The sequence below is a fragment of the Hoplias malabaricus genome, chromosome 2, assembly GCF_029633855.1.
Source record: "Hoplias malabaricus isolate fHopMal1 chromosome 2, fHopMal1.hap1, whole genome shotgun sequence".
Lineage (NCBI taxonomy): Eukaryota > Metazoa > Chordata > Actinopteri > Characiformes > Erythrinidae > Hoplias > Hoplias malabaricus.
The window spans coordinates 42,518,474-42,541,939 of NC_089801.1; the positions used below are offsets into that span (position 1 = coordinate 42,518,474).

General features: G+C 40.8%; 1 protein-coding gene across 1 annotated transcript in view; it reads right to left on the minus strand.

The window, feature by feature from the left end:
- Window positions 1–10,141: 10,141 nt before the first annotated feature.
- Window positions 10,142–23,466, minus strand: part of dlc1 (DLC1 Rho GTPase activating protein) — a 94,910-nt gene continuing 81,585 nt past the window's right edge. Inside the window, exons 12-18 of the mRNA XM_066659725.1 lie at window positions 23,315–23,466; window positions 20,646–20,859; window positions 20,334–20,448; window positions 15,488–15,685; window positions 15,054–15,271; window positions 13,354–13,527; window positions 10,142–13,262 (exon numbers count right to left, since the gene is read on the minus strand). The exon at window positions 23,315–23,466 is cut by the window's right edge and continues 56 nt beyond it. Of these exons, the coding sequence (XP_066515822.1) occupies window positions 13,163–13,262; window positions 13,354–13,527; window positions 15,054–15,271; window positions 15,488–15,685; window positions 20,334–20,448; window positions 20,646–20,859; window positions 23,315–23,466 (1,171 nt within the window). The 3' untranslated portion in view covers window positions 10,142–13,162. The remainder of the gene's footprint in view (window positions 13,263–13,353; window positions 13,528–15,053; window positions 15,272–15,487; window positions 15,686–20,333; window positions 20,449–20,645; window positions 20,860–23,314) is intronic.

A 23,466-nucleotide genomic window follows, 5' to 3' on the forward strand; every position in this document is an offset into this window, starting at 1 on the left:
GCGGCTTCACCAGCCACTCCTGTCCCAGTGAAGGCGGCGTACCCAGCCGCTCCTGTCCCAGCGAAGGCGGTGTCCCCCGCCGCTTCTGCACCCGTGACTGTGGCCCCGGCCACTTCTGCACCCGTGACTGTGGCCCCGGCCACTCCTGCACCCGTGACTGTGGCCCCGGCCGCTCCAGGTCGTGTCTGTAGATCGGCCCCAAGGACTTCAGGGCCAATCCCCAGAACTGTGCCCAGGCTGGTTCCTCAGACTTCCCCACAGACATTTGCCAGTCCTGGGCACCCCCCAGTTGTTTTGATTCCCATGTCTGTTCCTGTCCTGGTTCCTGTCTCTGTCCTCGTCCCAGTACCTGTGTCTGCCTTTGTCTCTGTTCCTGTCCCTGCCACTGTGTTCGTGTCTGTCCCTGTAAACATCCTGGTCCCTGTTCCCCTGCCAAGTCCTGTCCAGTCCCCTTTTAATCCAATCCAGTCCCCTTTTCAGTCTACTGTCTTATCACCTGTCTATTCTCCTGTCTTGTCTCCAGTCCAGTCTCCATTTCAACCCTCTGTCCTGTCTCAAGTCCAGTCTCATGTCCATTCCCAGCACCCAGTCCCGTCACCTGTCCTGATTCATGTCCAGTCCCTGTATCCATCCAGTGTTCCCTGTCTAGTCGGTTGCAGTCTCTAGTCCCGTCTCCTATATCCGGTCCTGTCTTGTCCCCAGCTTCTGTTTTTGTTCCTGTCACCCGTTGGTTAGTTGTCTTGTCTTGTTTTCCGTGCCCTCTCCTGTGCCAGCTCCTGGGGATTTAGGTGTACGCGCCCCGGGAGTTGCGTGTTCAGGGGGGGACATCTGTCACACCTCGTCCTGTCAGGTCTGTTTTCCCTGCCATGTGCTCTCTCTGCACATGGCTCTGTCTGTTATTGTCCTTGTCTCCGCCCTAGTCCCGCCTTTGTTCCGCCTCCTCGTCTGTGTCTCATTTGTTACCCTGCCCTCTCATTATCTGTCTCAGGTGCGTCTCCTCTGTGTTTAGTATTTAAGTCCCCTTGTATCACTTCCTCTTGTTGGTCATTCGTTCTCGTACTCGTTTCATTTCAGTTTCCAGTCTTGTTGGTTTGCTTCCTTTGTCACGTCCAGTCTGTCTGTCCCTTGATTCGGTTTGTTCTCTGTCTGTTTTCTTCCTTGTGTCTGTCCTTGTCTGTCATTACCGTTCAGTCTGTTTAGCTCTTTCTGTTTAGGTTTCTGTTTAGCTCTGTGTCCAGGTTTGTCTATTTAGTTCTATGTCTAGGTTGAGTCTGTTTCTCTGTCTGTTTAGCTCCCTCTAGGTTTCTCTGTCCTGTTCCCTCTCTATCTGTCAAAGTCTCTGTCTTATATCATGTCAAGTTATCTAAGTCTGTCTATAGTTTATTATTATCTTGTGTTTCAATAAAGTCATTGTGTTTTAGCAAGTGCGTCCGCCTCCGTCAGTCCGCCCCCTGTGATCCTGACACCCATCAAATATCCAGGATCTGCCGCATGGAAACGACAGTAGCCACACATATGGTTTGAAGGTATGGACTGTAGCAGATACTGGCAATAGATTCTACATGTGAAATTATATACCAGCCAGTCATCCTGCTGAATACAGCAATTTTTGTAAAGTTGTTTTCTTGAGCCAGGAAGGAGAGTCAGGGACTGTATAAAAAACATGCTGCTGTGATAAATGGGCTCAGGAGAACTTCTGGGAACTCATCTTTCAGCACAATCTGTAGCTGTATCAAGAAATGCAACCTGTAACTATCTTACAAAATAACAAAGACATATTTCCACTTTATGCAGACACAGACTTCAAAAGCAGTGGACATGGTCACTGTGATAAGATTTTGTTTAGACTGTGGGAGGCCCCCCTGCCAACACAAGGAAAACACACCACACTCCTCATAGACAGAAACTGGGGATCGAGGTGGACCTCACTAGTGTGTTTGTGTGTTCCCTACCATGGATGTGTCAAATGAATAGAAGCAATTTCTAAGGGTATCATTAAATAATAATAATAATAATAATAATAATACATTTTATTTAATAGCGCCTTTCTAACACTCAAGGACACTTTACAATTACAACAGCAAGAAATAAAAATAAATAAATTTATACATAAAATACAGGTAAAAGAAACGATTAAAATATAACACAGTTAAAAACATAGATCAGTTAAACATTAAAAGCAATCTTGTACAGGTGAGTTTTTATTGAGGATTTGAACTGTAGAAGTGAGTTTATGTTCCTTATGTCAGGTGGCAGCGAATTCCAAAGCCGGGGAGCAGAGCGACTGAAAGCTCTACTCCCCATGGTGGTGAGACGGCGCAGGGGACAGTCAGGTGAATAGAGGAGGAAGATCTGAGAGTGCGAGATGGAGTAGTGACAGTGAAAAGATCAGAGAGATAGGGTGGGCCGAGGTTATGGAATGCTTTGAAATTGAGTAGAAGGATTTTATAGTCTATACGGAACTTGATTGGGAGCCAGTGGAGTTGAAACAATACAGGAGTGACGTGGTGGAATGAAGGGGTTTTTTCTGATGATACGGGCAGCTGAGTTTTGAACCAATTGAAGCTTATGGAGAGATTTGTGTGGAAGACCAAAAAGCAGAGAATTGCAATAGTCAAGGCGGGAAGTCACGAGGCTGTGCACGAGGATGGCAGAGGTATGTGGTATGAGGGCAGGACGAAGGCGACTGATATTACGTAGATGAAAGTAGGCGGACTGGGTAATTATATTGATATGTGATTTAAATGATTAATTGATTAAATGAGAATTGTCGAGGATGACACCCAGGCTTTTTATCTGAGAGGAAGGGAAAACAGATGTGTTATCAATGTCAATTAAGGGACTGTTAGTTTTTGAGAGTATTGATTTAGTGCCAACAAGTAGAACCTCGGTTTTATCACTGTTTAGTTTTAATAGATTTGCAGTGAACCAGGATTTTATTTCTGTCAAACAATCAGTAAGGGTGGAGAGTGGGATGTGGAGAGTGGGTTTACAGGAGAAATAGAGCTGGGTGTCATCTGCATAACAGTGGAAGCTAATGTTGTGTTTTCGAAAGATATGGCCAAGGGGAAGGAGATAGATAATGAAAAGAAGGGGCCCCAGAACAGAGCCCTGGGGCACACCTGAAATAACAGGGAAAGATTGAGAAGTAAATGATTTGTTATGAACGAACTGAGTGCGGCAAGAGAGATATGATTTAAACCAGTTTAGGGGAGTTTGAGTGATTCCAATGGAGGAAAGTCTGTTTAGAAGGGTGGTGTGGCAGATGGTGTCGAATGCTGCACTTAAGTCAAGGAGGATAAGGATGGAGAGTAGTCCTGAATCGGCCGCCATAAGGAGGTCATTTGTGACTTTTATAAGGGCAGTTTCCGTGCTGTGTAGTGGGAGGAATCCAGATTGGAACTGTTCATAGAGGTTATTATTTTTTAAGTGATTGTGGAGTTGCGAAGCTACTACCTTTTCTAGAATTTTTTAAATGAAGGGAAGATTAGAGATGGGCCGTAGGTTATTAAAATCAGTGGGGTCTGAGCCAGTTTTTTTCAGAATTGGAGTTATTGCAGTAGTTTTAAAATGAGCAGGAACAGTCCCAGTGGAAAGAGAAGAGTGTGTAATGTTGGTGATGATGGGGACTAGTGAGGGCTGACAGGCTTTCACTAGGACTGAAGGGAGAGGGTCTAGTATGCAGGTGGAAGGCTTTAGCTCCTGGATGATATCAGAGATATCTGAGGTAGTGGGAAGCTGAAAGGCAGACCAAGAATGAGCAGGAGGAGAAAAGTCAGGGAGCAAACTGGGAGTGGATTGTGCATTAAGAAGGTGGTGGATTGTATGGATTTTGTCAGTGAAAAATGACAAGAGTGAGTTACAGTTACAGAAAGGTGAGATGGGATAGAGTCCGGGGCTTGGGTAATACTTTTATATAATGAGAAAAGTGACTTGGCATTACCTTCATTAGAGCAGATTATATCAGTATAATGATTTGTTTTTGTATGGATAATACATTCCTTATATTGTAACATATGATTTTTATACATTTCCTTATGAACAGTTAGTCCGGTTTTCTTATAGAGCCGCTCTAGCTTCCGTCCTTTGGCCTTCATAAGCCGAAGTTCGGGTGTAAACCAAGGGGCTGAATTTGTGAAGGTTACTGACTTAGTTTTTAGTGGGGCTAGTGAGTCAAGTACAGAATGAAGACCAGTGTTATAGCGAGCAATAAGATCGTCGAGGGTGGTTAGGTGATGAATCAGAATCAGAATCAGAATCAGAATCAGAATCTCTTTATTTCGCCAGGTATGTTAAACATACTAGGAATTTGTCTTGGTGACAGCAACGCATGTATGACATGTAACACAGACTGTTAACAAACATAACTCTAAAAGAGGTACAATAAACAATAAATAAACTAAAGAATACAGTTAAGTACTAGCAGAAAAAAAGAGCATTAAGACATAAATTAGACAACATAAAATATAAAATCTATACTGTACAGATATGAGTATGAATATAAATGTTTCCAAATATACCTGAAGTAGGTTATATTATGTATTGTTGTAGGAGTTACAGAAATAGAACTTCTGTACAGCTGTGCAAAATAGCATAGTGCAAGTGAGTAAAGTGTCCTGTTCAGTGCAGTTATGTCCAGTCGGTTTAGTTCAGTGGTTTGGAGACTCAGAGGTGTTCACTGTGGTTGAGGAGAGCTACAGCTCTGGGAAAGAAGCTGTTAGCATGTCGTGTTGTGCTGGTTTTGATGATCCTTAGTCTAGTGTGAGTGTCAAAGATGGAGTTGATACTAGAGGAGAGCAAATCCAAATTAATGTCCTTAATATTTCGGAAAGAAATGAAGCGGGGAAGTTTGGTGACATTTAGTAAAAGACTGACATTGAATGAGAGGAGGAAATGATCAGTTATTGGGAGTTCATCAGCTGTAAGGTCCAGAGGAGAAACACCTGAGCAGCAAATTAAGTCCAGAATGTGACCCTTGGAGTGAGTGGGAGCATTGGTGTACTGCCAAAACCCAAAACCCTCAAGACAGCACATAAAATCACAAAGGGTACAAGGAATATACTGGCTCAGGTAAGAGGATGCTGTAGTGTGCAGACAGCTAAGACTGTGGGTTAATTGTTGCAACAGCACTCAGAAAAGCAGAGAGAAAGGAGAACAAATTGAGTGTGTATTATGGTGGTTGGGAACATTTTACAGTATGTCACCCCCCATGGATGACACTGGAGAGATCTGTTTAGCAAATGGCCATGAGTAGGTCTTTGGGGACAATTGTGGTTAGTACTAAAATGTATTCCACTGTTTGTAATTTTGGTTTCCTATTACCAGGTCTCCTGGTGAAGTCTGTCATCTAGTTCTCTTCACCCACAAGAATGGCCGAGGTTCCCCAGAGGGAAGAGGTTTTCAAGGGTCATAGCTTTAGCATCACCTACTCCACCCAACCACAGTTCCCTGGAGGTTCTTTCTACCTTAAACTGCCCTGAAACAACAGAAGTCACAACCAGACTCCTGCCAATTACTTAGCATCCTTCCCCTTTTATGCTGCAGACAAGTCCCACAAGGGGATTATGAGAACCAAATTTAATTTTCAGGCTGAAGCATTCAGAGCTGAGGGCCACTGGAGTATAATGATTTATTATTTGGAGCTTTCAGCCACAATTTCTCTTCAGAGAGTATCAGGTAAACTTATTTTTACAACAGTGATTTGTCTTCTTAGGGGCGGCACGGTGGCGCAGCAGGTAGTGTCACAGTCACACAGCTCCAGGGACCTGGAGGTTGTGGGTTCAATTCCCGCTCCTGGTGACTGTGAGGAGTTGGTGTGTTCTCCGCGTGGGTTTCCTCCGGGTGCTCCGGTTTCCTCCCACAGTCCAAAAACACACGTTGCAGGTGGATTGGCGACTGGAAAGTGTCCGTAGGTGTGAATGTGTTGCCCTGTGAAGGACTGGCGTCCCCTCCGGGGTGTATTCCCGCCTTGCGCCTGATGATTCCAGGTAGGCTCTGGACCCCCCGCGACCCTAAATTGGATAAGCGGTTACAGATGATGGATTTGTCTTCTTCTGGCATATTTAATTAAATAGAATAAAATATTATAGCATTAAGTTTGAAGCCTTTTTTAGTCACTTATCTCTGCTCATACAGTTTTGGCAAATGTATTGTTAGAGTCTTTCCCAAGGAATCTTATTGGTTCACCAGGATGTGCTTACCCAAGTGAGAATCCCCAGGCTACCACAGAGAAACCCAAGATTTGGCTTTGCTATACCAACCAACCACTTTATACACATCAGAGTACAGAGGTTGCCAACCCTGGTCTTGGAATATCCTGTCTGAAAATGTCAGGGTTCTCCCTGCTCCCAACATGGTCTGGTCTCAAGGTAGACTCAACCATATATCACTAAATGATCATTCCAAGGATTGTTAATGTGTATGAAATATAATTTGCTATTTAGAGATGTGGGCGCACGGTAGCGCAGCAGGTAGTGTCACACCTGGAGGGACCTGGAGGTTGTGGGTTCGATTCCCGCTCCGGGTGACTGTGAGGAGTTGGTGTATTCTCCCTGTGTCCGTGTGGGTTTCCTCCGGGTGCTCCGGTTTCCTCCCACAGTCCAAAAACACACGTTGGTAGGTGGATTGACGACTCAAAAGTGTCCGTAGGTGTGAATGTGCGTCTGTGTTGCCCTGTGAAGGACTGTTCCCGCCTTGCGCCCAATGATTCCAGGTAGGCTCTGGACCCACCGCGACCCTGAATTGGATAAGCGGTTACAGATAATGAATGTTTAGAGATGTACAGGTGCCTAATTTTGATGCCGACTTAGTGTGAAAAATGATCCTTAACTTTACCTAACAAGTTCAAGTCCAAGTTTTCTTTTGCCATCCTCTCCACAAGGATTACAGCACTGTTTCTGTGATTCTTCTTCAGATACCTAACAGACAGTTTGTGTGGAGTTAGAGAAACCAGTGGATGGGAGGAAATGTATTAAATATAAAAACTTTTGGTATACAATGTTAAAATTTTAATTTCAAGGTTCATATAATTTCAAGGTTATCATTTTGCCAAACTTTTGTTGCCTAACCAACCTGATACAATGGTGTCATTTGTGCCAAAAAAGCACACATAAAGTACATACATTTTGCAGTACATTACTCCCTCCAGAACCAGGGTTTGAAACCTGTGCTACACAAAACAAATGTTGGTTGATTTTCAACAAATAAAGTTACAGAGCTTGTGTCTTTTGGCTAAATAATTGTTTACATGCACTGTGTGGTGGTCCAGATCCCTCACTGCCTGCAGTTATTACTGGTGGTGTGTCTGATGATGCTCATGTGCTCTTCCATCTTCCTGATCTTCAAGAAATGTAGTGAAGAATCATCATCCGCTGAGTGACCACATTACCCAGAGAGAACATCAGGGAAGATCTGTACTTAATTTGGATATTCTGAATACAGTAATGTCATGCAAAATATGCAGTGTTATTAGATGAAGTGTGTTAGGGTAGTGAATTGCTACACTGTGTGTTGCTGTAGTGATAAAGGGGAAAGAGACAGGTCACCTGTAGGAAATGCAATGAGGAAAGCTAAACATACATTGCAATATATTTAGCCACCACTAGAATTATGACCATAATATATCTGTATATTACTATTTAAAGAGGATGTATTATGAAAAACTCACCTTTTCAGTGCATGTTCAGTGCAATGTGTGAATCTGGAGCCCACCAACCCATACACTGTGAATCAAGACCACCCAGTCAGTTTTCTGTGTCCATTGGACCCAGCAATTCCACTGATTTAAATGGAGAAACTGATCAGGTCACTTCCTGACTGGCTTGTCTGTAGGAGATGCGCTGTTAAAAAAAATAATTCATACCCAGAATGGAAAAGTTTTTGCATTGATGTACAGGCAGCAGCATAGACTAAAGTAAATGACAGCCTGCTGAGCTCAGTTTGGTATTATTACCACTGGAGAATATTTCTCTACTAGTCACATGACTAAATAAAAAACAAAAACTGGTGTTCAGTGAAGAACCAGTGTGAATGTTTAAATGTCACATATGAAGGCATGATTAAAGTCAATGAAAGATTGACTGGGAAATAAGACAAGAATTCTTTAAATGAACAGCAGCAGAGGTCTGTCACATCAATTTTGTTGCTTCATGAACAGCTGTTTTACAGGTATGTAAAATAAATATACAGTTTTTATCACAATTACAGCTGCTTCAGATTGTCCTATTTGGGTAGTTTATTAGTTGAATTTAACAATGATAAGAGGTGTCTAGAAATATTAGACATACACTGGATTGAAGCCAATAAGAAGATTGCAGTGAGAAATCATGATAATGAATTGAAAACCTTAATTTAATTTTGACTGCAAGCTTTGCATAATGTCAATACATCAATCATGTCTGTAGTTTGGTTGTTTTTATATTTTGCTAAATTGTATTAGACTGCTTTTTCATTTTACCCATTTACTTACTAGACACTGAGCTGTGTGATTATTTCTCCCTACTTACAGGTAATAGATGAGATAAGCTGAATGTTCTGACATGTGGATCATGTTTGTAAATTACCACTTTTATCAAATTATTAGGTCTAGAACAGAGTGTAATTAAAATAATTTCCAGGCATACTCTGCAATGGTTTATCATACTGAGTGCTGCAAATTGTGATATGTGGATCCTACCTGTAGGTAAAAGCAGTTTTGTGGACCAAAAAGCATCATATATGAGGTCAGATAAAGCCTCACACCAAACTCCTCACAGACTGGATCGGGGCTCGAACCCACAACCCAAGGACCCTGGAGCTGTGTGACTGCAGCACTACCTGCTGCACCACCCTGCAACCCATGATATATATTTTTCACATTAAAATTTAAGTATGTTAGGTATGAGCTAGTAATTTACACAATGCAATTTTACCTACACTGGTGCCATGAGGGGCGGCACGGTGGCGCAGCAGGTAGTGTCGCAGTCACACAGCTCCAGGGGCCTGGAGGTTGGGGGTTCGATTCCCGCTCCGGGTGACTGTCTGTGAGGAGTTGGTGTGTTCTCCCCGTGTCCGCGTGGGCCTCCCACAGTCCAAAAACACACGTTGCAGGTGGATTGGCGACTCGAAAGTGTCCGTAGGTGTGAGTGAATGTGTGTGTGTCTGTGTTGCCCTGTGAAGGACTGGCGTCCCCTCCAGGGTGTATTCCCGCCTTGCGCCCAATGATTCCAGGTAGGCTCTGGACCCCCCGCGACCCTAAATTGGATAAGCGGTACAGATAATGGATGGATGGATGGTGCCATGAGAAAATGTTTCTGGATTTTTTTGGTGACACTAAAATTTAGCTTAATTCACAACCTAAATTTTTCAGCAAAATTGCTATAGGCAAAGTCATCATTCATTTTTCATTATAAGACAGTTAGGTTTTGGAAAATGCTCTTGTGTGATGAAATGAACTCAAATTTAATATTTATGTTGCGAAATAATTTATTTTCTGTACCTCAATTGTATATTGAATTATGTTTCCATGAAATACAGCTTAATTTACATTAAAAGTATGAAACTTTTTCTTTTGACATTGCTGATATTTAGCATAACCCAGAACATGAATCTTTCCCCAAAATTGATAAACTATGTCTTACCTTCATAACCATTTTTGACAGTTTTCAAAATTACTCAGTTTTCCAAAACTCTTTAATGATTTGGCAAATGTACCTTTTTGATGGTTTTGAATGTTACATATTCATGTAGTAAATAAACTTTAGTTAATTGTATGTTATGAGCTTGAATTTCAACAAATGCAGCTATATTGACATTAAAAACATTAGGAAATGTTAATGTCCAGCCTGTAGAAGCTATTAAGACTAATAAGCAAAAATAAAAAAAAATAAGCATTAAATTGAGTATTAGAAAGGATTGGATTACTTTGTCAGTATCCACTGTATAGTAGATAGAGCGAGCTACCATTAAAATGACCAATAATAGTGAGCTTGAATATGTCAACAAATTTGCAAATTACTTTTAGATTAATTTTGGAGCATTTTTAAATTCCTTTCATTATAAAAACCAAAGCACCTGATTTGAAAATGTGCCTGTATAACGAATCTTATCTAATATGTTCCATTAAATAAAAATTATAATCTTCAACATGGTTACATATATGTATTTGTTTATTTTTAATTCCATTAATAGTGCACTTTGACTGATTAATCTGTACAGAAATAAGTTTAATAATAAAAAAGATAAAACATTCTTTCATTTCTGTAACTTAAAATGGGGTAACATTTACAATAAAATAGGACAAAGACTTTAAAAATAAGGAACAATATATCTGTGCTTTAAATACACAAAGCTTTAAATTAACTTTCATTGTCATGCATTATCTTAATGTACACAAACACACAGTTTTATAGCACAAGATTGTGTTAGCTAGAGGTGTTTAAGCATTTAGAAAGTGTCTGAAGGGTATAGGCACCTAGTTCTGAAGGTATGTGGTTGTAATGTTATTGTTTTTAGAGGTTTTTCTTCATTTGAGGTTAATGTTACTAAAAGAAATCTTAGGAAACATTTACTTTAAAAATGTGTTGAAGATCTTTAGTTTTGCACTTGAGCTAAGAGGCAGCTGTTGCTAAGAAATAATTTAAGTGAACCCATCACCAGTTAGCATTATTCTATGTAGCAAAATTGTCACACTCGTTTGAAACCACAGACATCATTATGTGGTTTGAAGTGGTTTTCTATAAAAATGTAGTTGTACTACTTTCCAAGTAGCTGTACCACTGTTCATATTTACAACAGTGTTTCTTACAATGTCCCAAAAAATAATAATAAAAGTTTCACATCACTGCACAATTTGCAACATTTTGAAGCAAGTGTGGTGATTTTGCAATTTTTAATGCAATGCTAACTGATATGCATTACTTGTTAGCTACATCCCTCCCTTAGCACAAGAGAAAAACTAATGGTGCTTTTCCACCAGGCAGAGAGGTCTGGCTCTACACGACTCGACTCAACACAGCTCGGCTCGCTTAAAGTTTGTCACATTTCTACTGGCAGGGCTCCACCGCGAAATGGAGCTGGTGATGTTGCAAAACCCACTCTCTAACAGGTATCACAAGCTTTGAAAACCACAACGTCATTGGTAAAGTTAGGCATTGTTTATTCATTGTGTATTTGCGTGTTGTTTTTGTTGTTTGGACTGAACACAGTGCTGCGCCCCAATTCTCACAGTTCAGTTTTCCTTGTTACACATTCAAAATTTTTGTCGGCCATCGGCACAAGGAGCCAAGTTGAGTAGAGTCTTGTAGGTTCCAAACAGTGGAAAAGTGCCAAAAAGTATTAAACAAATCCTTTTTTTGGATTGAAATCCTTTGAAAAAATTTTCAACTCTAAATCTCTTCTAATCAATACATTTTAGGACAACATCAACAACAAAAAAGGCCCTTTCTCTCTTCAACTTTAACCTGTTTCCTTCTGGTTCTTGTCACTTATTCCACTACACTAAGTAGCTTTTTGTTCAAGAGATGTGGGTATTTGTCCACATTTTGGTCCATCACTACACTGGTCTTCATTCTAGACAACTGCTGCCTAGTTTTTGCTCAAATATCAGAGACCACCCTGTGATTATTCAATTTCCAAACAAAAATGTCAATTATGTACTTCATTGAAAATATATTTTTGAGGACATAAGAATGCTATAGCTATACAATGAGGCAACTGTATTAGAAGTGGTTAAGTTAGAAGGAAAATGAGGATAAAACCTGATTAAGCTACAGAAAGTTAACATAACAGCTGTGAAAGGCTGTAAAGACATTGGTGTCTTCAACAAAACTGTCCCCAGCATCTAAAGCTTGTATCTCTTTGTTGGAGACAGGAGAAAGTCAAGATTCACTTCACTTTAGATGTTTGCTGTGCAAAAACCTGCATGGAGAAAAAGTAAAAATTTCAACTACAGTAGTGTTAGGGATCGACTCAGTAGAGTCTTGTGTGGGCTGTGAGAAGGGGAGTCTCTGGAAAACAATGAATGCTGAAATAAGGGCAAAGAGTAAACACATTAAATACAGTTATTGAGGTTTAGAGTAATTTCTGTTGAATTTACAGAAAAAATAAATAACTTGTTTTAACTGAAAATTAAATAAACAAAGGGAGATCTCTGAATTTTGACTATATATCCTTCTTTTCTCATCCTTTTTCCCTCATTCTAGGTGTTCCAGCCACCTCCTTTTGTCTCTTACTTTGTTTCCTTGTTTCATTCATTCATTCTTCCTTCCATTTATGAGCTGATATAGTGAAAGAGCTGTAAATGTCCATGCAGATGCATTTATTACTGATGAGTAATAATGCACACCTCTCTCTTTCTCTCTCACACTCATACACTCTCTCTCTCTTACACACACACACTCACACACGCACTCACACACACAGTTATAAGCACAAACTATTTTGCAGTAGGGTGCTAGTGCATGGAATACCTCTCATTTGTCAATAATTCCCAGTCAACACACTTAACACACTTGGACACATAAGCTGAGGGTCCAAAAGCCACGAGACTACTTGTGCAAACGCTTCAAAGTTCTAAAATTTTCTCATTTTAAGACAATTTCTCATTTTAAGACATTTTTTAAAACAAATTCCATTACCAGACACCTTTGGGAATTCCAGACGTCTGCAAAATCTTCACACTAAATATGGAAACACTGCTGTGCTGAAGATTTAATGGCAGCCTCAAAGACATGAGTGAGGTTTGGTGCTGAGGTGGATGAGTATTTCCGGATCTCCAGTCTTCCCGAATGTCTTGGATGGAGCTTGATCACTCCAGAGAACACAGTTCCACTGTTCCACAGAACACCCATGGCATTGGTAATGAAAATACTGAAGCATTTTCACTCATGTTGTCAGATTTTGGATCCCACTCTATCTCACTCTCTCTCTCTCTTTCTCACACACACACACACACACGCACACACACACACACGCATATACACACGCACACACACACAGATCTTGCTTCGCAGAAGCAGCAGTAGCACAGCCTAGTTTAAGTTCCTCTTCGTGACATCATCACAAGTGATGTCATTGGTCCATGACAACATTATGATGTCACAATAGCAGGCATGTCCTTGAGTAATCTTCATTATTTTCCTCTTCATCTCTCAGTAAGAGTCAACCAAGAGGACTGTGTGTGTGTTTATTTGTCCAATGGGCAGCTGAAAGTGTCTCGTATTCCCACAAGTTCAGACACACACAGATGGCCGTAAAGCTTGACGTACCACTCTGGACAGCGCCCCCTGGAGGAGAGAGGAATAGATTAGTGTTCGTGCATATGTTCATGCACGCTACTTTATATATATATAAAGTGTGTGTGTGTGTGTGTGTTACCTGCAGTCTGTCCTGGAGATGTATGTGAGACGGCTTTTGTTGTTCCCACAGGGCTCAATGAAGTAGCGTGATGTTAGCATGTTAGCTCGCACCCCCAAAACTGGCGCAGCCTCATGGTCCACAGACACACACACCAGTGCACACACACCTTTAGGAAGATCTGTCACCCATGACCTGCAGAACACACACACACACTTAACTCTTTGATCGTGATAACAACTGGAGTATGGTGATGCCTTGTTCAAGCTGAAAAAGCTTTATAGCTAAATGAAAATGAAAATGGAAAAATAAGCAATGCCTGCATAATTTTGGCTCATATAGGACTGATAAAAAAATACAATAAAGATGAATGGCCCTAGTTGATCCCTTGTGATGTCACAGTCACCCTGTAATCAGTATGAGCCTTAGATATGTATTCACAGCAGTCACCACTAGAAGGCAGTGTAGCTGCAATAAAAATCTCAGCCTACTGCTGTCTACATGCATAATAATATAAATGTAATATTAATACAAAGTTACACATATATAGCACCTTTCACATTCCTAAGAAAACTTTACAACTGAAGATTGAAATAAAAAACAAAAATATGGCATTATACTGCCTCTGTGTGATCATTTCAAAAGTACATCTTTAAATATATTATTGTATCATATTAACTGTCCATACATTCATATTCAGGGTTTACATTACAAGAAAAAATATAACAGAGGTATAACAGGCACATCTGGATTTAAGATATGTACCACTGATAAGACCTTTAATTTGACCGCGAAAATATATAAAATGATGTATGCATTATCACCACAAGAGGGCAGTGTATCTCCAATGAAACTACTGTCATCAACATTGTGTCTGTCTGTTACATTTAAATGGTTATACATATAATGAAAAGTCACTAGTTCAGAGCATATGCACATATTAATGTGTTTATCTGTACTGCACCACCCCGCTCACTGTGAAACAAGGCCACCCAGTTTTCTGTGAGCTGCCTTAGTCAAAAAACATGGAATAAAACAAGCCATTCTGATTCTTTCTTCTGACGTCAAGAACAGAGATTTTAGAATTGCCCTGGCCCGTCATCTGAGTCTGTCTAATCAGAGCTCTGGACCCACATATATGTGAGAGGGCAAAGATGAGGTTAAACACAGCAAAACAGACACCATGAACACAGAGAAATAAGAACATGGGGTAAAAACTGAGATAACTGAGTGAAAACGGCTAAAAAACAGAGCTTCTGCACCTCGCTCCTTACTGCGGTGCACTTGGGTTGGGGTGAACAGTTAGTAGCTCATTATCATTTAAAGGAATGGGTGCTGAAAGTGGGGATTCTGAATAGGATTGCTTAAACAGGGAGAATACTGCTGTGGGGCATGTGGGGTTTTGACCAAAGCACGTGACAGACAGTTTAATTAAGGACCAGAACTGTGGTCCACTGTGGGGAAAAGTAGTGCCATTTAAGTACGTTAGAGCGCATTGTCATTAGCCACCACTAGTAGTAGCAATAATAAACATCAACTAAAAGTTTCGAAGTTTGGAAAAAGCTCAAACAGAAACGGAGTGGAGTATATCAACAAATATGAAAAGACTGTTGTGATCTCAATATTCAGATTAGATATTATAAAATATGCAAGGTGACACATACCATCACATAATAAAAGCTAATAAGACCACCTCCATTAAACTGTAGTGACTGTCTCACCTGAGCACTACATATTCAGTGGGTGGATGTGGAGCCATGTTGTTACGGACAAACTGATAGACCTCAGTGGATGAGTCAAGGGTCTCCAGGACCCTGGTCTCTATCAGGTCCTCATCCCAGCGGCTCTGCTCACGGATGATTCGCTGCAGGACTTCGTCTGGCGCTGCTGCCACCTCCACACACACCTTCCACTGCCTCAGAGTCCTGCCATCATTCACCTGCACAATATACAGTTTTATTTACATATACAAAATAAAAAAGTCATCTACCATCACCAACAGTGCCATCATGTTACATATGTAACATGTAGTATAGGAATTTATTATATTTTTCTAAACATATTCAGACCACAGTTTTGACTGATAAGAGCTTAATGTTGATTTGTTTAAAAGCACACTTTTGTCAATTGTGATGTATTGTGAATTGAGCTGTACCTTTCTGTAAGCAAGTTCCATGTTTTCCAGTGTCCCACAGCTCTCATATCCCCTGAACCTGTCCTTGGCTTCTTTCAGCAGCATATCCATGGTCTCCTTAACCACGCTCCTGTAGCTGTCCCGCAGCTCGTCCATCCGCATCGGGCTCAGGGCCTGGTCCACATACGAATTCCGGCAGTGGGACAACTCCTCCGGCACCTGGGGGATGAAAGAGATACAAACAATATTATTATTATGAATATTAATTATTGTTATTTATGAGCAGAGTGTTGACCGTCCGACCAAGGGTGTGGCACAGAAAACACCTACACATTTGTTCTAGACCATTATGATGAGATCACAAAGCTGTCATAGGTACTGGCCCCAGGTCGTAAAATCTTTACAGATCCCTTCAAATCTTTTTCAATACAAACACTGAAACAGTTTCCTTGGCAAAAGGATTTCCATTAGCTATTGTAATAATGTTTACAGCATCCATTCATTCATTGTCTGTAACCACCTATCCAGTTCAGGGCGACACACACACACACACACCTACGGACACTTTTGAGTTGACAATCCACCTACCAGTGTGTGTTTTTGGACTGTGGGAGGAAACCAGAGGCAACCCACACCGGGAAAACACACCAAATTCTTCACAGACAGTCAACCGGAGCGGGATTGAACCCACAACATTCAGGTCCCTGGAGCTGTTTGACTGCGACACTACCTGCTGTGCCACCGTGCCGCACTGTTTACAGCATTCTGTTCATTTAAAAATAGTCTAAATACTGCTGAATACTGTATTTGCACTCAGTCTTAATGGCTGTAGCATATCCGTATCTATGATTGTGCTAGGCCTGTTTCCATGGTAACACTACACTAATGTCAATGGCTGTAAAATATCCATTGATATGATATGATTCTCGCCATATCTGACTGACATTGCTTTTTGGATGACAGCTCACCACTTGAAGCTCAATCCTAGCAAGACTGAACTGCTTTTCATTCCTTGAATGGCTGGTCCTCATCAAGATCTCATTTGAGAACTCCTCAATTGTACAGTCTGGAGATGCAAGGAGCCTTGGTGTGATTCTGGATGGTCAGCTATTGTTCGCAACCACAACCACAAAGTACCTCTTAGGGTCTTCAAAGACAGACTTAAGACCCATCTTTGTGACCCACTTAACTCCTTTCCTTCTAAGTTTGAGCACTGACTAGTTTGTATTGTGTATTTCACTTAGTGTGTTTCGTTCTTTCTATAGGTATCAGCACTGACTCTTGTTCTGGCAAGCGTCTGAGCTCAGAGGGAATTTGGACCCTAACCTATTTGTACTAGCTAGGATACACATTCTGTCTGAACATTATGAATTTTTGTGAGCCGCTCTGGACAAGAACGTCTGCTAAATGCTGTAAACGTAAATTCTGTATATGTACAGTACACCAATTTCTTTGGTTGTAACATGCCTGTATCTATGACTATGCTAGCCCTGTTCTCATAGTTATGCCACACACAACCTGTAAGTACAGCATGAAAATGATGAGGAATAATAAATTAAGCAAGCGGTAATATCTCTGGAGCTCATCCTGTTTGTGTGGAAGTGTGCACGCAAGTGTGTGCATGTGTGTATGTGTGTATCCTGTCCGCTTCCTCTTTGCGTGCGCTTATGTTCTTGTGTATGTGTGTGTGGGTGTGTGTCCTGTCATTCTTCTTAGTCTTTTCCTGTTCTCTTCCATTACCACATTTAAATCCCTTATCTCCGTTTGGCAAAAAAATAAATAACAAAAAAAAAAAAAAAAAAAAAAAAAAAAAAAAACACCAGCCCACTGCTGACCTCTCCAGAGGTCAGATTAATGGCCATGTCCTGCAGTAATTTATTTAGATATGCTGACCAGCTATAATTAGCCATCTCCATGAAAACCGGCAGCTAATATGAAATGATGGTCTCATTACAGGACTGAAGTGGTTTATTAGAGTCTTATGGTGTAGAATAGTGTGTGTTAGCCGTGTGTTTCTTTTAGTTTTTATACATTTCCTGGACAGACATATATATCATATCTGTGGAAGAACTAATCACAGAGAGAACACAATGCTATATTGCCGCTGTCCAGTGAAAAACATGTATCTCCAAAATAGTAACTTTATAAGAGGAGTCCGATTTTACACAAACAAACACATGGTGTCCTTCACACCAAGTCTGAAACTGATGGACTGTGACTCTGTGTCAGATTTTTAATTAGAACCTGTTCTAGTTTTGACAAATGCGTAAAAATCAGGCCGACCAATCAGAGGCCAAACAAATGCAAAAAGGCCAAGCAGTATGGTGGCAGCTGAATAGCTCATCTTGTTTGGAGCAGAACACAAAAGCTTAATACAACCAACACACTAAGAACTAAAATGCGGAGCTTGAAGAAAACACCAGGTACTGGTGTCAGATAATGTGCTCTGGCACTTAAATTCACCCCCAAGGTACTGGATGGAGCTCCATCACTCCAGAGAGAGAAAGAGTGAAGAAGTGAAGCTTTATGCCCTTCTCATAGACATGGTGAACGTCATGTGTAGCTGCTCTAGCAATACCCATTTTCCATGAAGAAAGCCTGTGTATTCAAATAGATGTGTGTGTGTGTGTGTGTGTGTGTTTATGAGTGATGATAGTACAGGTTTCTCAAGGTCTTTGCTGTATCCTCGGACAAGGTTGTGGCATTTCGTAACAACGTTCCTGTCTGAGGACACAATGTAAGAACATTATATGTGATTGTGTGTGTGTGAAGTTTCCCAAGGTCTTTGCTGTATTCTCAGAGAAGGCTGAGCCATTACATAACTGTGTTAAATGTTCCTCCCTGGTTATGGTCAGTTGACTCCACTTAGGACTCACTGTAAGAAGACTGTGTGTGTGTGTGTGTGTGTGTAATAGAATAAGAATAATAATAGAATTTTATTTATAATTGCCTTTAAGGACACACAAGGACACTTTACAAAGAAAGAGTAAGAAAAACATGATAATAGCATACAAACAATTAAACGTACTCAAAGAGAACAGAATAATAAAAAACAACTGGGAAAAATTGAATAAAACAGAATATTATCTAAGAGCTTGGGAAAACAATCTTAAAAATGTCTCTTAAAAGAAGATAGTGATGGGGATGTACGAAGATACAATGGGATGTAGTTCCATAACTTTGGGCCTGCTACACTTAAGGCTTTTTCACCATACATATGTAACCTGGCGGGAGGTATAAACAGCAAATGAGAATCAGCAGAGCTAAGTGAGCATGAAGGACAATATCTGGACAAAATGAAGAAAGGTAAACAGGAGCTTGCTACAGAATTCTGGAGTTTCTTTAGACTACTGGTAGGGAGCCAAACTAAAACAGAATTAATCCAGTCTGGAAATGATGAAGGCATGTATAAAGGTTTCAGCTACTGAGTCTGGAAGAGAAGGGCACAATCTGGAGGTTTTTGAGGTGGAATAGGCCATTTTAAAGATGTTGTTTGATATGAGCCTCCACAGATGATGTAATGAAACCTGGGATAGGCAGTGTAGGTTGATAAATTTTCTTAAAGGTGGAAGGGGATGCAATAAGGATGTCTTCAGATTTATTACTGTTTACTAATGGAAATTCTTAGCCATCCATTTTTTGATTTCAACCAAACAACTAACCAATGCATTTAGAGGCAGTGGATCAGAGGACCTGGTGCACAGGTAATTTTGAGTATCATCTGCGTAGCAATGAAACTGAAGACCTTGCTGTTGGAAAATATCGCCAAGCGGAAACATATAGAAGATAAAGAGAAGGGAGCAGAGAACTGAACCCTGTGGAATACCCAAAAACAAGGTCAAGGTATCAGATCTGTGGCTGCCAGGGAGACAAAATATTGCAGATCAGCAAGATATGACCGAAACCAAGCAATAGCCGTATCAGTGATCCCAGTCCAGTCCAGTCTCCAGCCTGTGCAACAACATATCATGACAGACTGTATTGAATGCTGCAGTAAGATCTAGGAGAACCAGAATATTCAGTAGGTCAGAATCAGCTGCCAGCATTTATAACCCTCACCTGGGCAGTTTCTGTGCTGGGGTTTGCTCCGAAATCTGACTGAAGGGTCATCTTGTTGATTTAGAACACTTAATAATCTTGGTAACTGAGCAATCATCAACTGGGTAAAAAGCAGTAACTGTTTAAGGGAGGACTAGGCCCTGAGAGATCCAAGGAGTGAGTAGAATGCTGAAACTCATTCTCATTTAAAAAAATGACAAAAAAATCACTGCAAACATCCAAGGAAGGGGTTAATGGAAAACTATTAGCAGGCTGCAACGGTAAAATAATTGTAGAAAAAGTGCCCTTGGATTTCCCTGACAGTTGCTGATAGTAATAGTATTAAAATCTGCCTTTGCCTTTTCAAAGCAGTTTTGTACTCGAGAATATGTTTTCTATAAGCAAATGAGTGAACTGTCAATTTGATTTTCCTGCTAATGCACTCCAATTGGCAGCCTCTTGCTTTCATTAGCCAGAGTTCAGGAGTAAACCAGGGAGCAGAGAGAAGAACACAACCCATGTTTGAAGAGGGGCATGCAAATCAAGTGTGACAGAGACAATGCTAATTTTATAGTATGTGTTTAGTTTAGATATCTTAGATGTTAGATCCCTACAACCATTTTGACAGATCTTAGGACACAGGACTCCAATGTAGTTGGAGTTGAGAGGTGAGTGTGTTTGTGTGTGTGTCTTTTGTTGTGATGATGATTATGTAGCTGTGAGACATGGGGGAGGTTGTATACATTTAGTTTGGGCTGTAATGTCTGTGATGTTTTGAGTGCAAGTGTTTGTGTATGTGTGTTTGTGTGTGTGTGTGTGTGTGTCCAACCTGGAAGAGTTTCCTGCACTCCTGAATCATGTGAGTGAGGCCGTGAGTGGCCGCCAGGTTTTCGTTCAGGTCTCTTTGGTCAGGCTTTCCCAGAGCATTCTTCCTGCTTATAACTCTGCAACACACACACACACAAACACAACACAAAGTGAATCCAATTACTATTTTAGCCCTAATTTAAGAAGGTTATGCTCCATACAGTGGGTAACCCACATGGGGGTGCCCATGATTTAAACAGGTTTCCCTGCCACATCCACTGCCATGCTACTAGGGGTCAGTATAACAGCTGCTGCACCTATACACAGTTCCTACCTGGGAGAGGAGGCATCCCTCTTGACAGAGTTGAGATGGAAGAGCGAGGGTGCGAGGCACACAGCCAGGTTCATGCAGGTCATCTGGTTCTCTACGACGTTCGCTGTGACATCGCTGAGGAAACACAGCAGTGTCTGGAGTGCCTCGCGACTTTCGTCCGGCAACAGCAGCACAGCGGCACGGACGGCCTGCAGCTGCTGGTCCACAGGCATGTCTGACACACAGAGATGGACCACTATTAGCATTTATCCTTGAGCTGCAGCTGCAGCTTGGTATGACGTGTTGTCATTACAACAACTCATTATATCCTGTTAGAAATGATATAGCATGTTATTTTGTGTGTTAGCTGCTGAACTGTATAGTAGTATTGCGTAACACACAATTGGGACACAGACACAGACACTCACGTTAAGGCTTTATATTTTTTCGAACTGTAGAGCCTTTAGTTCATCCTCAGTGGGTTCCGTGAGGGCTAGCCCCAACAAGCAGACTTACACAAATATCACCATGTCTCAATCAACCCTCTACTCTACTCCCTACATTCCTCAAAACATAGTGCACTATATAGTGAATAGGATCCCCTGCTTGTTTATGGCCACAGTTAATTGTTAAGTCACTGTAGAGACAAAGTAACTTTATTACAGAAGACATTTATAATGAACTCCTTGGGTATAACTCACCACAAATACTGTACAGAATATAGACAGAAGAGAAATTGTTATGTTGCCATCTAGTGGTTACTGGTGATATTTCTACATGAAGTGACCAGAAAAATAAAACTGTTCAATGTTAGTGTTATTCCTGATTAATTTGGACAATGCAATGTGTCTGTTTTCTAAATGGCTAACTCTTAATTCACCCAATGAATATCTCACCTTAGCCATCTTTGTAAACATTGCCCCCCAGACCTTACCCTACCCTTATCAGGAAGAAATTCTGATATTTTATATCTGATATTGAGTGCCATCAAATCCTCACAGCAATATTCCTACATTGAGTATAAAGTTTGTGTAAAGTCAGTTGTCATTTATTGACAGTTCATATTCCACCCTAGCTTTCCATTGCCATTCTTGATCGGATAGCGAGAAATAGCAGTATATTGTGGGGTACATCAGGGGTCAGTCTCCATGAATAGACCCCTGTGTGTAAGCTCATTTTGGTCTCCCAGCAAAGCATTCTGGGTATTATGCCTAAGGCAGCCCTTAAGAACTATGAAGAGGGTGAGGGTAGGCTAAATGGCAGTTATGTAAAAATAATACACAGAACCCCCTTGTGTCCAAGGAATGTGAGACTACCAACCCCCAACCCCACCAAGTGGTTGGGTCAGCTATATATGTATCCACACACACACACACACACGCACGCACAACATTCCCAACTCATGTCATCCATATTAACACTAGGATTAACACTGCTGAAAGAGTTAAAATACATCTCTACGGAGCTCTATGGAGCTTACAACTTAACAATGCATTATTTAATTTGATAAAATCACTTAGTAAATGCTAAAAATAAAAGCTGAAAAGCTAGTTGCTCAGAGCTAGTGGCAAGCATCCTGCTGTCCAAAACCTTAGTCTGTACAATGAATCTGTAGGCTAGCCTAATTATTAGCAATAGTACCAGTGTTGCTAGCATGCTAATGCCCAAAATAATTTGTAACAAAAAAAGGGAAAGGTGCTAGTAAGTTTTCATTGACTTTAATGATTAGAAAAATATAAAACATTTTAGAAACTTTAGCTAATTAGCTTTGTTCATTTAGTAGTGCATGTAGCATGCTAGCAGCTTTATGACGTTTTGGGGAATTTCATATTTTTGGTTTCCTGGAATGGACATTACAAACTTGACATAAAAAAATATTTAATGTGGACAGAACATGTTATTTATTTGACAAACTTAAGAAACTTATGTTCTGAAATGTCCAAAATGATAAATATTGAGTAAAAACCCTCAAACTGAAGACTTGTTTTTCCTGTGTCCTGTAAATATGTGCAAAACAAGCAACCACTGGTAAATAAGAGGCTAATACACAGCCGTTATTGAATAGCGGTGACACCCTAGCGCCTATGAGTATGCCTGTGTTGTGTGTTTGTGTGTGTGGCATGCTCTCTATCTCTCTCTCCCTCAGAAACACACACACACACAAACCCACACACACAGGGCTCCTTGTGGGCAAAACACAGTAATTCATGGTTGCCAACACATCATTCACCAACTATTTCCTCTCTTATGTCGCCTTGTTTTGATTTCATGCTCTTGCACAACTGTTCATACCCACACAAATCCACCACAGGTTCCAAAGCTTTCAAACAACTTTTATAATGAGTGAATTCATTTTTTTTTGTTCTTAATCTCCATTTAAATGTATGAAACCAAAGGGAATGCCAATGCTGCATTCCATTTTAACTTGGATGTTGGAATTTTCCCAGTTACAAGTAGGAATTTCAATTGGAATGGTCCCACAATCAGGGGAGCCTCACCATTCCTGAGTTCCCAATCTTATACGGCTGCTTGCATATCAGCAGTGTGTAAAACAGAGTTTCCAGAACAATAGAGCATTTTTAGAATGAACTCACAGATATCAAACTCTTGATTTTAGAAAAAATGTTAGAAGACTATGTATACCAAGTATATTTGGAGATACAGTGTGTATGTGGGTGTGTGACACTTACACTGATAAATCTGTAGGAAGGTATCAGCAAGTTTGCTGGTGAAGAGAGGCTCTGGTAGGTCTCTGAAATATTGCTTCAGCATGTCCGCCACATCATACGCAGACTGGCCGTCGTAACTGACACCAAACCCGTCCGTCCCGCATGACTCATTC